This window comes from Bombyx mandarina, chromosome 19 (assembly GCF_030267445.1).
Source record: "Bombyx mandarina strain Sakado chromosome 19, ASM3026744v2".
NCBI classification, from domain to species: domain Eukaryota; kingdom Metazoa; phylum Arthropoda; class Insecta; order Lepidoptera; family Bombycidae; genus Bombyx; species Bombyx mandarina.
The window spans coordinates 10,844,816-10,859,607 of record NC_143225.1 but is presented as its reverse complement, the minus strand read 5'-3'; the positions used below and the strand labels follow the sequence as shown (position 1 = coordinate 10,859,607).

The following is a 14,792-nucleotide window of genomic DNA, read 5'->3' as shown; positions in this document are numbered from 1 at the left end:
TTAGCTATATATTTTTAAACTGCATGTCTGTTTTTAATGATCAAGAGTCTTTAAATTGAGAGTGAATCGAAATTTATAACTGAAGGTTGTAGATAATAAATATTCCCTTGGTACTTTAATGGTGATTGTTGACACAATTTGCAGTTGCCACCTGTCATTATTGATTAACAAATCTAGCAACGGTTACGCTATTTTGTTTACTTCGAGTTATGAAGAGTGCATGACACGATAGATTACACCGCGTTTGGACATTTGCGGTAGGCAGCGGCTTGGCTCTGCCCCTGGCATTGCTGAAGTCCATGGGCGACGGTAACCACTCACCATCAGGTGGGCCGTGTGCTCGTCTGCCTACAAGGACAATAAAAAAAACATTATTATTTAAATATCACTAAAATATTTGACTCAATTCTCGCGTAAGCGCGCGTCATATCCGCGCTGTACGAGAACATTGACGTTATGTGTAATCTTACAAAAATTAAAATGTTTAGTTTTTTTTAAATGTCAATACATAATTTGAATGGACGGCATTAGCACTGTCATCTTTCTCAACACGGTGTGCGTCTGTCTGATATTTTCATAGCTATTTCGAATCATTCAAGTCGACCCGTGGATGTCAGATATCCTATTTAATTTGCTGTCATATTTTGTCTTAACACAAAAAGTAGGTAATTGCTATTGACTGCACCACTTTACTGATGGTACGAAGTCTTGTGTGTCCGCACGGGTACTAAAGTCAAGTACGCCTGTGTGCTTAGTGCACAAAATTGAGGTATTTTCTAAATCGGTGTAAAGCCTGTTCATTCAAAGGTATGTGTTTTTCTTTGCCGTTAACATCGTTTTTAATGAAACAAAAAGCTTTTCAATACTCTAGCGTACTTCCAAGGTCCTTCATGACATACAATTAGACAAATAGTTGCCGTCGTCCATGGACAACATTTGTGCCCTGTGACAGTCGGAACGGCGTCTAACTCGAACTGCTTCCGGTCGGTGTGCTTAGTGCGAGTTATTTTTTAACGTTCTCGATAGCGTAAAAGTGAACTCAAATTTTTATGCAGTTGGAACGTTTGCCTGCGTTTACCGCTAGGGGCGCTGTTCCAACTGCAAACAAATTTGAGTTAACTTTTACGCTATCGAGAACGTTAAAAAACTCACACTAAGCATACTGAAGGCCTTAATCGACTCAACCGCTAGTTTTAGTTGCGTATAATGAATACAGTTGATAAAATTATGTTATGTATTTATCTCGATGCGCCGAAGTTGCCTCATACAATTATAAAAGAGCGCCGGTTGTGTTCTTGCACGGTTGTGTTGGGTTTCCGGCACCCGTTGGGTTTCCAGCACCCGTTGTCGTCCAAAGTAAATAATTCTTGAAGATTCTAGTTCCAGTCGGGTAAATGACACACACGAATAGTTAAAAGATACTACAGCATTGTGACTTCACGGTATTCTTAACCGGAGCAATACGGTGGTTTGATCTCATTCAGTCACTCTATTATAGCAAAACAACAAGGACTTTTGAATCTTGCAAAAAAATTATATTTTACATACAGAGAAAATATATGTGACAGAGAAACTCGAATAATATCAGACGTTTTATTTTCAATATGACAAATCCATTAATAGAAATAAAAAAAGCGTATTATTCAGTATTGTTTTAATATCTTTTGTTAACTCAATTGGATCTCAAGTCCAGTTCAGAATCCTTCCCATAATTACTACAATTCTTCCAAATGTACATAATATAATATAATTGTGCTGATTGTTATTTCGTTAAAAATATATTATTTTTATTGACATTGTCTACGCTTGTATTGTGTTTGTAAAGACACTGTCAAACGAGTGAGCATTATATAATAAGTTTTTATAAATTATTTGCGAATTCGAACATAGGAGTATGAGTTCTGCTACCCAAAGGACTGATCTAATGTAATAATGTCGAATGAAACTTGAGAAAGAACAAAATGTCTCATTTATTTATTTTATTAATTATTCATTCTCCTTAGTAATTTGTTAGTAAATGTATGCGTTGATGATATAGTTAATTATTTTTATTATGACAACGGATCTAATGAATCCTCCGCTTTGGTTCTCAATGGGCGGGTTTTCTTTGTTTGTCACAAGAATTGTTCGAGAAGATTCCATTATCATTCATCTTATTTTTTATACTTTAGATTAGGGTCTGAAGATTCGTCCGCTGCTGAACCAAACAAGAGTCGTGTACTGTTTGAATGTAACGTGAGCATGTAAACCTTCTCGCTAGTTCCCTATCGAACAGTTAGATGTGGCCTTATGAAGAAGGGAGTACATGAACTATTGTTAATATGTAAATAAAAGTTGAATTATTGTAAATAATAATATAAATTATATGTTTTTTCATAAGTTTCGTGTTTCATTTTATTTTTACCGTAACGAATATTCGTAGTACCTATTCAAGATAGTTGCAATGCTATTATATATATCATCTTGCTTCTCTTGTAGAGGGATACAATTTTAAAATGGTAATATTAAAATAATTTACAGTAGAGTATGGGGTACAGTCCTACAAATGTTAGAATATTATGCAAATCTTCATTACTATATAGTTTGAGAATGGTTGCCCGGAACAAAAAATTGAGGTATTTTCTAAATCGGTGTAAAGCCTGTTCATTCAAAGGTACGTGTTTTTCTTTGCCGTTAACATCGTTTTTAATGAAACAAAAAGCTTTTCAATACTCTAGCGTACTTCCAAGGTCCTTCATGACATACAATTAGACAAATAGTTGCCGTCGTCCATGGACAACATTTGTGCCCTATGACAGTTGGAACGGCGTCTAACTCGAACTGCTTTCGGTCGGTGTGCTTTGTGCGAGTTTTTTAACTTCTCGATAGCGTAAAAGTTAACTCTGATTTGTATGGAGTTAGAACACGTTCCTACGTTTGCCGCTAGGGGCGCTGTTCCAACTGCATAATATAAATTTGAGCTAACTTTTACGATGTTCCGGTCATCGTTCTCGTCGAACTTGTCGCTTGCGACGAAGGGCGCGACGAGTAAACTAACCCACAGACACAGCTCACTGAGTTTCTCGCCGGATCTTCTCAGTGGGTCGCGTTTCCGATCCGCTGGTAGATTCTGCGAAGCACGGCCCTTGCTAGGGTTCATGCTAGCAACGTCGTCAGGTTTGAGCCCCGTGAGCTCACCTACAAGTTAAGGTTACGCTGAAATAGCCTCTCAAGGCTATCTTACCTTAGGTAGAAAAAAAAGCTATTGAGAACGTTAAAAAACTTGCACTAAACACACTGGACCCGTTAATGTTTAGCTGGCACTAAAGTCAGTTAAAATGGCATGAATATTCGCTGCAGATAGAGTGTTGTCCGGCAGCGGGCTGCGCGTAGTGCGGCGGATCGGGCGCCAGGTTGCTTTTCCTATAGAACGTGTCCCTTAGAATGGCGCAACGTCCGAAGTTCACGTCACGAGCGCGCTGTCTCGACTGTTTTTGTTGCCAGCCGTAGTCCCAGTTGGTTGTAATGCGAAAGAAATATCTGAGATACGTGAAAAAAAGTTTTAAAAACATTCGTGTACATTAACAATGTCAATGTACAGTCAAGCGACTGCCCATCGAAGCGTAACGACTTTCCGCAATCCTCGTTTGATTAAAGACATTTCATTTGACTGGTGGTAGGACGTCTTGTGAGTCCGCACGGGTAGGTACCACTACCCTGCCTATTTCTGCCGTGAAGTAGTAATGCGTTTCGGTTTGAAGGGCGGGGCAGCCGTTGTACTGTTACAAGTGAGAACTTAGAACTCATGTTTCAAGGTGGGTGGCGGCAATTTACGTTGTAGATGTCTATGGGCTCCGGTAACCAATCAACACCAGTAGGCTTAGTGCGAGTTTCAAAAATCGAATCGAATGACTCGCATCGAGTGTACGCTCTTCACGGTGAAACGTGCGGAGCTCTGAGTGCGAGTTACTCGATTTGCAGGACGTTTATTCATCTTTAGAAGCAATATTTTTTTCTTTTATATTGGTAGCATGCAAGTTTTTTTTTAAGGCGTTTAATTGAAATGCCAAGCTTTCTAACGATATTTATAATTAGTCGGGTAATGGGTAATGTACCTGTGCTTAGTGCGAGTTTTTTTAATTACTCAGTCGATGTTAATGTTATGTTTAATTTGTGTGAGTTTGTATCAGTGCCACCTAGTGGTAAGCTTATGAATCTCATTTTGTGGGAGAGAGAAGGTTTGTTTATGTTGCTGTCTCATGTATCGAATAGCTTTACCGAAGTGAGCCTCTCGATTATTGTATGTCATTGTGCGAGTGCGAGTTACAAATTAATGGATTTTGAGAGTATTTCTTCACTTTGAAGCAAGTTAAGTAGTCACTAAAAATTTTGCCGTGAAACCAATACAATATCAAGATTTTTTCTTTCGTTTTTAATAATAATGTTGTTTTTTAAGGTTTTATCTATTCTAATGGTTTATACACATATATTTTTTCGGTTAGAAAATTTTATAGACGTCTAGCTAGTTGTAAATACATATTAATTCTTTGCTTTTTCATTTAATTCTTATTAAATCATTGCTTTTTTTTAAAGAGTTGTTTGATGAGAGAGAGAGAGCGAGATAGAGTTGTTTTTTTTTTTATTGCTTAGATGGATGGACGAGCTCACAGCCCACCTGATGTTAAGTGGTTACTGGAGCCCATAGACATCTACAACGTAAATGCGCCACCCACCTCGACATATAAGTTCTAAGGTCTCAGTATAGTTACAACGGCTACCCCACCCTTCGAACCGAAAAGCATTATTGCTTCACGGCGGAAATAGGCGGGGTGGTGGTACCTACCCGTGTGGACTCCCAAAAGGTCCTACCACAAGTGAAAGAGTACTCTTTATTGTACACAAAATGAATAAATATTGTGAAACATTTTTTCTTGGTCTTATCGCTAAGAGTGATCTCTTCCAGACAACCATTAGATGGGCAAGAATAATTTCGAAATGAATTGCACACTGTGTATCTATCTATTATAGAAATATATACACACACGCACATACACACGCGCACACACACACACACGCGCGCAATATACATATTTACAGGTACATACGTACAGATTTATATTTATAAATTATATAGAAATTTGAACAATGTAATAATAATTTTGCTTCTCTACACATTTATAAATAAGGATGGATGCTCGTAATAATTTTAGTATATTTGGGCCACCTAATGAAGATCATCAACACTATTACCGTAAATACAATCATTTTATAAACGTTCAACGGGTAAAAGATTAAACCTATGTAAAACATAATTTCTTTAATTAAAAAAAGCTGAAATAATTACCTATTCCAAGATGAATTATGTTAAGTATGTCTAAATATGTAATTACAATTAAATAAATTCTATAATAAACTTCTAATTCTAATACTTCTATTAAAGTTACTAAAAAAATATGTTTATGCTGGGCAGTTTTCGTGTATTTTAAAGGTTACGCCATTACGGCAAAGTTTGTTTACGAAATTGCACCCTTAGAATGGAAGTGGTATAACTAAAAAATTTAAGATTAGTTTTATATTTCAAAACACTTATGTATTATTATTAAGATCCTACATTTTAAGTAGGTAATACGTGCAGCAAAAATGTTGGACTCCTTTTTACGAAAATTGCGCGGACGGAGAAGTATGAAATTTCCCACACTCATAGAGAATATAGAGAAGTAGTGCAGATTGCTAATTTTTTTTTTTAATTGTGCATAAACAATAAAAAAATAAACTAAATGAATAAAAAAACCTTACACACATTACCATGTATTTGACACACACACACACACACATGCATTTATACTTTTTTTGTTTATTGATTTATCAATCTGTGGTCAAATTGAGAATAGATTAATATTTTTTGTCTTTAATATTATTTTTCTATAATGTAGCCTTGGCGACATAGAGCAATGATTATTATAGAAATGATGATAATAGAAAGGTGACAATAGAACTATAATAATGTTCAAACTTAAAATTTAAATAAATTATGGTCAAATTTCGACCACTGGACTACCATTAGTAGATAATAATAAAATCATTTATTGCCTTTCACACAGATTTAGATTATTACAGGCAGCCTACAAGGAAACAACAAAAAAACAAAACACTATTATATCATTTCGGCAAGCAGCTCAACATTTGCACTTGTATATTATTAATAGGAATTTTATTAAGAATATTGACAATTTATGAGGAATTTGACAAGTACGGATTAGTTATAGATATATGTAGTTACATATTGTAAATTAAATTAGTTTTATAAGTGCAATAAAAAATAATTTAAATGATAAAATGATAAAGCCATACCTTTTTCCAATGTGACGATTAGAGGGTATCCTATTATTCTTTTCTATATTATTCTATCAGCTTATAAAATTAAACAGTCTCTTTTAGTCTAGAAAAGGACAAAGTACTCTTTCTGTCTTTTTCAAATAAAATGGCATGCCTTAAAGTGTTTAAACCGAAAAACTAAAAAAATACAATTATTGTATTACAATATTGAAGTTTACCAGAAACTAAGAATTTTGGGTTGAGCCACTTTAATTCTAAAGGTACAAAATAGTATTGAACACGTGACATTACCCGAATAATTTTGATAGTAGTTGGTTCCCATTAAAATGCTGTTAAAATGCGTTGTATTTCATTTAGACGGTCTAATGCCAAAACATCACGTGCTACCAATATACGAGAAATAATATTATTGCTGCTCTCGGTGAATAAACGCCCTGCGAAGCGAGTAGCATATCTCAACTCACACTCACAATTCTTCATTTTTCACCGTATAGAACGTAAACTCGATTTGATTTTGATTTATTCATTTACAATTGAACAACTAGGAAAAAAAGATGAAAAGACATTTTGGAGGGACCGCGAGGAGCTTAAATTGTGTGAATTGTTTTATTTTGTCTATTTAATGTTTCTTAGTTAATGCGTATTTAATATTTCTTCGTGTATAAGTGTAATTTTGAGACCGTCCTGGCCTAAAGGTTAAGGCGTCCGGTGTATTCGTATCTTGCAATGCACCGGTGTTCTAATCCCGCCGGCGGGTTTCAATTTTTCTAATGAAATACGTACTTATCAAATGTTTACGATTGACTTTCACTGTAAAGGAATAGCATCATGTAATAAAAATCAAACCCGCAAAATTAATTTTTGTCATTACTGGTGGTAGACGTCTTGTGAGTCCGCACGGGTAGGTATCACCACCCTGCCTATTTTTGCTGTGAAGCAGTAATGCGTTTCGGTTTGAAGGGTGGGACAACCGTTGTAACTATACTTAGACCTTAGAACTAATATCTCAAGGTGGGAGGCGGCATTTGCGTTGTAGATGTCTATGGGCTCCGGTAACCACTTAAGATTAGGTGGGCCGGGATCGTCCACCCATCTGTGCAATAACAAAGTAACGTGGGTTTATTAACTGCTTAGTATCTGTGAAAGTGCGAAAATTTTAAAAAATTAAACAAAACCGCTGGACGTAGCTTCTCGAAGTCTTCGAAAAGGTCCACTGAAAAAAATCTCAGTATATAATCAGCATTTTGCAGAGATTATATTTTATCCCATATTATCTGATCTCATTTCATTTCATTCCATGCCAATTGATTAATGCTTAAAATTAATCAAATCCATTTCACTCCATATTATCATTTTTCATAAAAAAAGATTAGGCTCTATGGCATGATATTTTTGCCTCTCTAGTTGGAAAAATAAAACTACTAAAGAAATACTCGATCGAAACGTTAAAATCCACTAATTTGTAACACGCACTCGCAAAAATGTCATTCGTAGTACTCATTTCGGTAAAATTACTCGGTTACGAGATCACAACGTTAATATGAACTCGCACTCACAAAATAACACCGAGTACGTTTGCCGCTAGGGGCGCTGTTCCAATTGCATACAAATTTGAGCAAACTGGCTCGCTAGTGAGAACGTTACAAAACTCGCACTAAGCACACAGGTGGTCCGTGAGCTCGTCCACCCATCTAAGCAATAAATAAATAAAATTGTACTCTAGAAAGACCCAGATTAGCAGCCCATTTTAAAATCTCTTTAAAGACACTGTAAATAACACACTGGTTATAGGTGGTTTGAATGGACTCTGCTACAGCGATGAGCGGTGCGATGGTAATAACGAGATGACGGGATCATCTCAAACAGTTTCATAAAGCCCTCAGTTGCAACGTTTTCGTTGCGGCGATGTTTGAAGTCCAGAAAGCCATTCGTGCACCATACAAACATCTTAGTAGGTATAATTTTGTCTGTTGTCAAGCAAAAGATATATCAATTTCACACTAACTTCTCCTCTGGTGCTTGTTTGTTCCTCGCCTTGAAATATTTCTCGGCCGCGCCTTTGTCTCTGCTTCCGTAAAACAAATCTAAAACTTCAGGTGCTATAGGTTTCATTAAGCTATCGTCTTCGGCTGGTGTTAGTTCTCGCAGTGGAACTTCTACTGGTTTCTTAACTGGTTCGTCTAATTTCTGAGAACGCACCGCTTTAATATGTATTATTTTTACCATTATTTTTCTAGTTTAAATTATAATTATTTGTGTACAGTTAAGTATTAATAGTATTATTATTAGTAGTAATAAGTATTATAGAGTATTTAGCATTGTAGATAATTCTACCAAAATTCTATAAATTTTATTGTTAAATGAAACAAAAAGCCCTGACTGTTTTAAAAAATACTAACTGGAAAATAAGAAACTGTCTCAATAATATAAAGGTTAGTAGACTTATCGAGCGAGAGAAGCAAAAATATTTAGGTAGCTTTTGTGTGTCATTAATACATGGGCATCAGACACCCAGCTAGCCCTCTTCGCCGATGATACGGCTATCCACGATTATGATTTTTAATAATTTATGTTTTACCGCTATCAGCTCATGGGCAAGTGCTATGGACGTGTCGATTTCTCTGACACGTTTCTCTTTAGCCGCTTCCAGAACTTTCAATAAGTTCTCCTGGTACCAGCGCCGATCGCGCCTCTTTGACTTCTGTGTGGCATCAGCGTAGAATTCATAAGACATTTTACGAAGCTCAGTTATGCTTTAATTCATCAATGCATAATATTACTTTTTTTGTCATGAATGATAATAATTCTCACAAGAATTTTGACAAAACTCAAAAAGATGCTTAGTCTATTGTAAATTTGTTTCAAATGAAGAAACTATAGTAGAAGAGTTGGTTTCTATGGTTCAACCATAAAGCAATTAACGTTAGACCTCTTTTTAAGACGATTTTATTAACCTAAACCCTGTTTTATTAGGTATTTGATGGAATCTTTATTAGCAATAGCATTCATTACTAATTTGAAACTAGAAAGTTAGATCCCCGACATAGATGATGGGGTAAGAAACAGCCGCCGTCGCCCATTTTTTTACTTTTTTTTTATTGCTTGGATGGGTGGACGAGCTCACAGCCCACCTGGTGTTAAGTGGTTACTGGATCCCATAGACATCTACAACGTAAGTGCGCCACCCACCCGCCCTAGACGTGTTGTTTCTGATTCTCTCGATCCACTGTCGGTGCTATTAGGCACTCCAAGCACCGATCACAGACCACTCTTCGCGCACCGCGCTCACAGAGCACTCCCAGCAGTACAAAGCATGGGACTTCCACGGTGAAGGGATAACATCGTGTAATAAAAATCAAACCCGCAAAATTATAATTTGCGTAATTACTGGTGGTAGGACCTCTTGTGAGTCTGCACGGGTAGGTACCACCACCCCGCCTATTTCTGCCGTGAAGCAGTAATGCGTTTCGGTATGAAGGACGGGGCAGCCGTTGTAACTATACTGAGACCTTAGAACCCGTATCTCAAGGTGCGTGGCGGCATTTACATTGTAGATGTCTATGGGCTCCTGTAACCATTTAACACCAGGTGGGCCGTAAGCTCGTCCACCCGTCTATGCATTAAAAAAAAGCAAAAAGAAACTAGCCTGTATAGACCCAGATGTTCCAAAAAATTATTTACGAATCAATAGATTATAATGGACATATAAAATGAAACGGGTATTTATTATATATTTATTATCCATATTTTAATTAACATTAAGACGGGTATGTAGACTGCAGAATTCCAAATCAAGCCCAGCAAAATTTTTACAGTCAATTAATTTTGGCTTTGTGATCTGGCCGCTTTCCTTCCCATGACTGGTGTATTTCCCATTCGTAATAAGCTCCGTAGGCCCCTGGCTTCTCGCGTGCTGTCGAGCTGTTCGGACGGTACCGCGCAGAAGTCGTCCACGAGGGGTGCCGTGCCACTAAGACGCTCCGCATATTGACTAAGGCGCGATTGATGAGTGGTCGGAGATGTCTTATCCATAGGTTGTTGTTGTAGCGTCTAAAAATGATTTTCGAACACATTATTATCGCTAAGTGTCCAAGCACTATCCTGCTGCTCAAATATTTTTATTGCTTAGGTAGGTTGACGAGTTCACGGCTCACCTGGTGTTAAGTGGTTACTGGAGCCCATAGACATTTACAACGTAAATGCCGCCACCCACTTTGAGTTCTAAGGTTTCGAGTATAGTTACAACGGCTGCCCCACCCTTCAAGCCGAAACGCATTACTGCTTCACGGCAGAAATAGGCGGGGTCGTGGTACTTACCCGTGCGGACTCAAAGAGGTCCTACCACCAGTATGACGTACGTGATTGTACAGATGATGTAACTTAAAGAGTGGAGCTAAATTTATATAAAAAAAAAACGATACTAACTTGTCATGTCATATTTATGTCAACTTAAATATTAAAATGTTATGATAAATTTTCATTAAATTTTAGTTATCGACCCCATTATCTCGACAGTCGGATGACGGTTGTAGAAATTGTTATAAATTTTAATTCTAATAATATCAGAAAAATCTAAGGCAGTGACTATCACACAAAAGTCATGAAGCTCAGTCGAACAGAAGACTCGAAATACAGTATAGAGAAAGAAATGAGGAGAGGAGCCCTCAGAAACACTAGAATCAACTTCTAGAGTACAAAATAGGTGATTAAATAAGTTACCTTCATACAATACAATAATTTAGATCGAGTTTCTATTTCGACCTTCTATCTCAACGTGGGTAGTAATATTCACGTTATAACGTCTACGGGCACTGGTAACCACTTTGTACCGGGTGGGCTGTGAGTTCATTCACCTATCAACTTAGATAAATAAATAAAAGTTCTCCAAGTATAGCAATTTTTACTGCTTGAATTAAGGCCAAATCTTACACTTTGCATAAATTTGTTTATTACCGTTAGCGTGGTATGGACGTGTGATGCGTAGAGAGGATGCATGTGACTAGGAGATGTATGGAAATGGTAGTTCAAGTTAGAGAGGGAAGAGGTTGACCGAAGAAGACATGGATGGAGTGTGTGAATGACAATATGAGAGAAAGAGAGAGAGAGAGAAAGAGGAGTGAGTGTTGAGATGATGGCTGATAGAAGAGAATGGAATAGAAAAATTCGCTGTGCCGACCCTATCTAGTGGGGTAAGGTGGACAAAGAAGGAAAAGAAGATTATATTAATTTTGTTTACAAATACCTATGATAGGATGATCATAGTGTATGATGATTCAGTCATGACATCAATTACCTTTCCACTGACCGCAGCTAACTTATCCTGTAGTTTTTTTACAAGTATTGCATCACTTTCATAGCTTGTTAGTGTTGGTTGTGGCATACATTGGAACACTGTTGCCAGTAAATTGTGAAGAGATACCAGCACACTGTCCTGCCATGCTCTAGTGAAATACAAACTAAATGAGGGATTTTCTTCTGGTTTCTGGATGTAGGGGAATGCTGAAAAATAATACTTGTATATTTTAGATGTAAATTACAGAGAAATTTATGTTGGAATATGAAGAAATATTTTTGTATAAGATAAAACTTAATTCATAGAATTCCTAATACAAATATTACAAATTATGAATTTATTATGTATAATTTGTAATATTAGGCTCAGAGGACCATAAAGAATGGTAGGGCCGAAAGGAAAAAAAAATTGTGTTAGATACATAGACATTGCTGAGACATGAAAAACGTATGACAGTATAATATTATTTTACGATAATAATAGTAAGGGGAGATGAATATGCTAAGTTACTATTATAATTGATTTTATAAATTAAAGTTTCAAACAAAGTAAGTTTCGATTATCATTTCTACTGGTTGATACCAATAAAATATAAAATGGCCCTGATGGGCTTGCTTTACGATTATTTTACGATACAGAAATCTTCTTCCCTCTTAAGCAGATGATTAGGTAGCCACTACTACATTACTACTAATATATAAATGAGTAATTTATTGTATCAAATAATAATTATATGAAATCTTACTGAACCACTCCTTCCATTCATTCTGTCCTTGTAATTCTGGCAACATTTTATTAAAGAAATCTGTTATCTTTTCATTTCTTATTAAACTGGTATTCTGTGCAGCTGTCACTAAGTACAGTTTATATAAACTATATTCTAACTTGCGAATAGCTGAAATAAAATTAGTATTTAATAGAACCTAGTTTTGGTGCAAGCTATTATAGGTTCTGATTGATCTTACTTGGGATCTTAGACTATATAATCTACTACTGCTGATACCAATATAATCTACTCTAAAAGAAATCAGGCAACACAGATGGTCTACGTTGTTTTTTTTTATTTATTTTTTATGCAATATGGTATCGCTCAGTAGAGCAGGAACTGGGCATCTTGGGCATGATGTGGGAAGAGCTAGAACAGACTGCCTAAGACCAATGCAAATCGAAGAATTTGATTTGAGCCCTACACCCCAGCAGAGGGTAATAGGAAAAAAAAGAATATAGTTGAAGAATATTGCACAGGTTTTCTTAGCAACGTAATGCACAGCAATGTCTAACTAAAACTATTATGTTTATCTTTTAATAAAGATCAAATAAATACAATATTATCTGTGTTCTTAATATTACGTACAGCCATGAAAATATTTATGCTAAATTTGCTCTAGAGACAACTATTTAATTTTATAACTTTCACTTTTATACTATACTGGAAGAGTCTTACCTATTTCATAATAAACATAACATAAGTTAATTAGATTACTGTGCTGTATTGTAGTTTAAAAGTTGACTTAGGACTCATGTCTCAAGGTGGGTGGCAGCATTAACGTGTCTGATGTCTCTGAGCCCCAGTGACCACTTACCACCGGGTGGGCTGTGAGCTCGGCCACTCGTCTAAGCAACAAAAATAAAATTGTATATTTGTTGTGTCCTGCAAGTATTCTTAAACTTTATGAAAGGGCACTCACCAGGTTGAACGTGTATTTCTAATTTCGTAAAAATTAAAGAATCTAAATGTGACCAATATTCCTTTAAGCCGTTGAGATCGGAAACATTAATGAAATGCATAATTTGTTCAATAATTTTGTCAACTCTAAAACCTTTGTCTTTGTCAGCTTTTAAATCGTTATCAAACGCTTTTAGAGTACTTGCAAAACCTCTAAACAATAAATATTCTCTGACCAACTCGTCCACGAATTGTACATGTGCCATATTTTGACCTAAGCCCGATATTCCTATAAAATTTAAGTAAATGAATCGAATAGTACTGTAGGAAATTAATAAACATGAATAATATTATTAAAAATAAATTACAAACAGTAAGCAGCTGTTTTTGACACCAAAGTTCTGTCTGTGAGTCACAATTTCTTCGCTTGTTAAGTAGACAGTGGGAACCTCATCCATACAGTGTAATCTTGGGCTTCAAAGCGAAAGGCATGCTATTGCATGAAAAGGGAAAGAATAAAATTAATTAAATCTAATTAAATAAGCTGAGATAAGAAAATACCATATACGTTCGATGAGATGAACTATGATAACGTCTTAGCAAAACAGTAGCAAGTAACTGAGTAGAAGTCCTCTGAACTTTTGTTTCAAATTCCCAATTTTGTACACTTTCATACATCCTAAAAGGCTGATGAGGAACCATTAGTACACTTTTAAATAAAGCTTTCCAAATAACAAATAAAAATATTCAACATATTAAATAGAAATTGTAAATTGTATGCATCTCACTGAAAAGTAGGCTAGCATTTTGTTCTAATTTTTTTACGATTAAGTATCTCTTTTGCAGTATCATCATTAAGAGTTTAGAGTTTCGGCATTGTTATATGAAGAAAATATTTAAGCCGTCATTTTCAAATCCTATAGAAAAAAAACAAAAAATCATTAATCATTCATGTCAATCAATGACAATCAGAGATAAAACCATAGACCTATATAGTAGGGACACGACATAATGTTCTATACGTACAATCGCTTATATAAATAGCACCCATTTTGAAGGCACATACATAAACATATATCTATCTCGTTCTTACTCAGCACTTTAACTCGCAGGAAAACAATATAACAGTATTTCAGTGCGTACATAAAATGAAACATGAATATACGTAAATATCTCCGTCTCCGTCTAATGAGGCCGAAAATCCGCCATGTTTAGCGCGCCAAATGTCATTGTCACGTCAGTTCGGCCGTCTGTTTTGGGTTGTACATTATTTATTGACTATGATATCGATTTAATATGATTGATTATATAAAATTTCATAATTTATTATGCTTAAAACATACAAAAATAATAATTAAAACGTATTTTATAGGATCTCAAGAAAGTCGATGTCCTAAAACTATTATCTATATGTATTTAAATTCATTATGGAGCCCTCATCCGAAAAATCCATTTTTCGGTCGGAATCTATTGATCATGACACTAATCATAAATACCACTTTAAAATATGTCATCAAA

General features: G+C 35.7%; 2 protein-coding genes across 5 annotated transcripts; both read right to left on the bottom strand.

Annotated features, from left to right (window-relative positions):
• Positions 1-3,237: 3,237 nt before the first annotated feature.
• LOC114252722 (uncharacterized) lies at positions 3,238-9,049 on the bottom strand. The gene is made up of 3 exons (XM_028187355.2): positions 8,894-9,049; positions 8,321-8,502; positions 3,238-3,519 (listed from the first exon to the last, which is right to left on the bottom strand). Exons 1-3 carry the CDS (start codon positions 9,047-9,049, stop codon positions 3,309-3,311), a joined length of 549 nt encoding a protein of 182 aa, XP_028043156.1. The 3' UTR covers positions 3,238-3,308.
• A 983-nt stretch (positions 9,050-10,032) lies between these two features.
• On the bottom strand, positions 10,033-13,764 carry LOC114253052 (WD repeat-containing protein 91). 4 transcript variants are annotated; one of them, XM_089735085.1, is made up of 5 exons: positions 13,647-13,764; positions 13,297-13,563; positions 12,354-12,503; positions 11,609-11,814; positions 10,033-10,365 (listed from the first exon to the last, which is right to left on the bottom strand). In XM_089735085.1, exons 2-5 carry the CDS (start codon positions 13,538-13,540, stop codon positions 10,135-10,137), a joined length of 831 nt encoding a protein of 276 aa, XP_089591211.1. In that variant the 5' UTR covers positions 13,541-13,563; positions 13,647-13,764; the 3' UTR covers positions 10,033-10,134. The 4 variants fall into 4 exon arrangements, with proteins under 4 accessions (XP_089591211.1, XP_089591210.1, XP_089591209.1 ...); XM_089735084.1 differs by having other exon boundaries at positions 13,643-13,733; XM_089735083.1 differs by having other exon boundaries at positions 13,297-13,684.
• Between the last annotated feature and the right edge of the window lie 1,028 nt (positions 13,765-14,792).

Excerpts from the sequence above, each read along its gene's own strand:
- LOC114253052 (XM_089735085.1), bottom strand. The coding sequence starts at position 13,540 with ATGGCACATGTACAATTCGTGGACGAGTTGGTCAGAGAATATTTATTG. Across the intron at positions 12,504-13,296 it reads AGAAATACACGTTCAACCTG|CTATTCGCAAGTTAGAATAT; the intron begins GTGAGTGCCCTT and ends ATTTTATTTCAG. Across the intron at positions 10,366-11,608 it reads TAGCTGCGGTCAGTGGAAAG|ACGCTACAACAACAACCTAT; the intron begins GTAATTGATGTC and ends AATCATTTTTAG.
- LOC114252722 (XM_028187355.2), bottom strand. The coding sequence starts at position 9,049 with ATGTCTTATGAATTCTACGCTGATGCCACACAGAAGTCAAAGAGGCGC. Across the intron at positions 8,503-8,893 it reads TTGCCCATGAGCTGATAGCG|AAATTAGACGAACCAGTTAA; the intron begins GTAAAACATAAA and ends GTGCGTTCTCAG. Across the intron at positions 3,520-8,320 it reads AAACAAGCACCAGAGGAGAA|ATATTTCTTTCGCATTACAA; the intron begins GTTAGTGTGAAA and ends CACGTATCTCAG.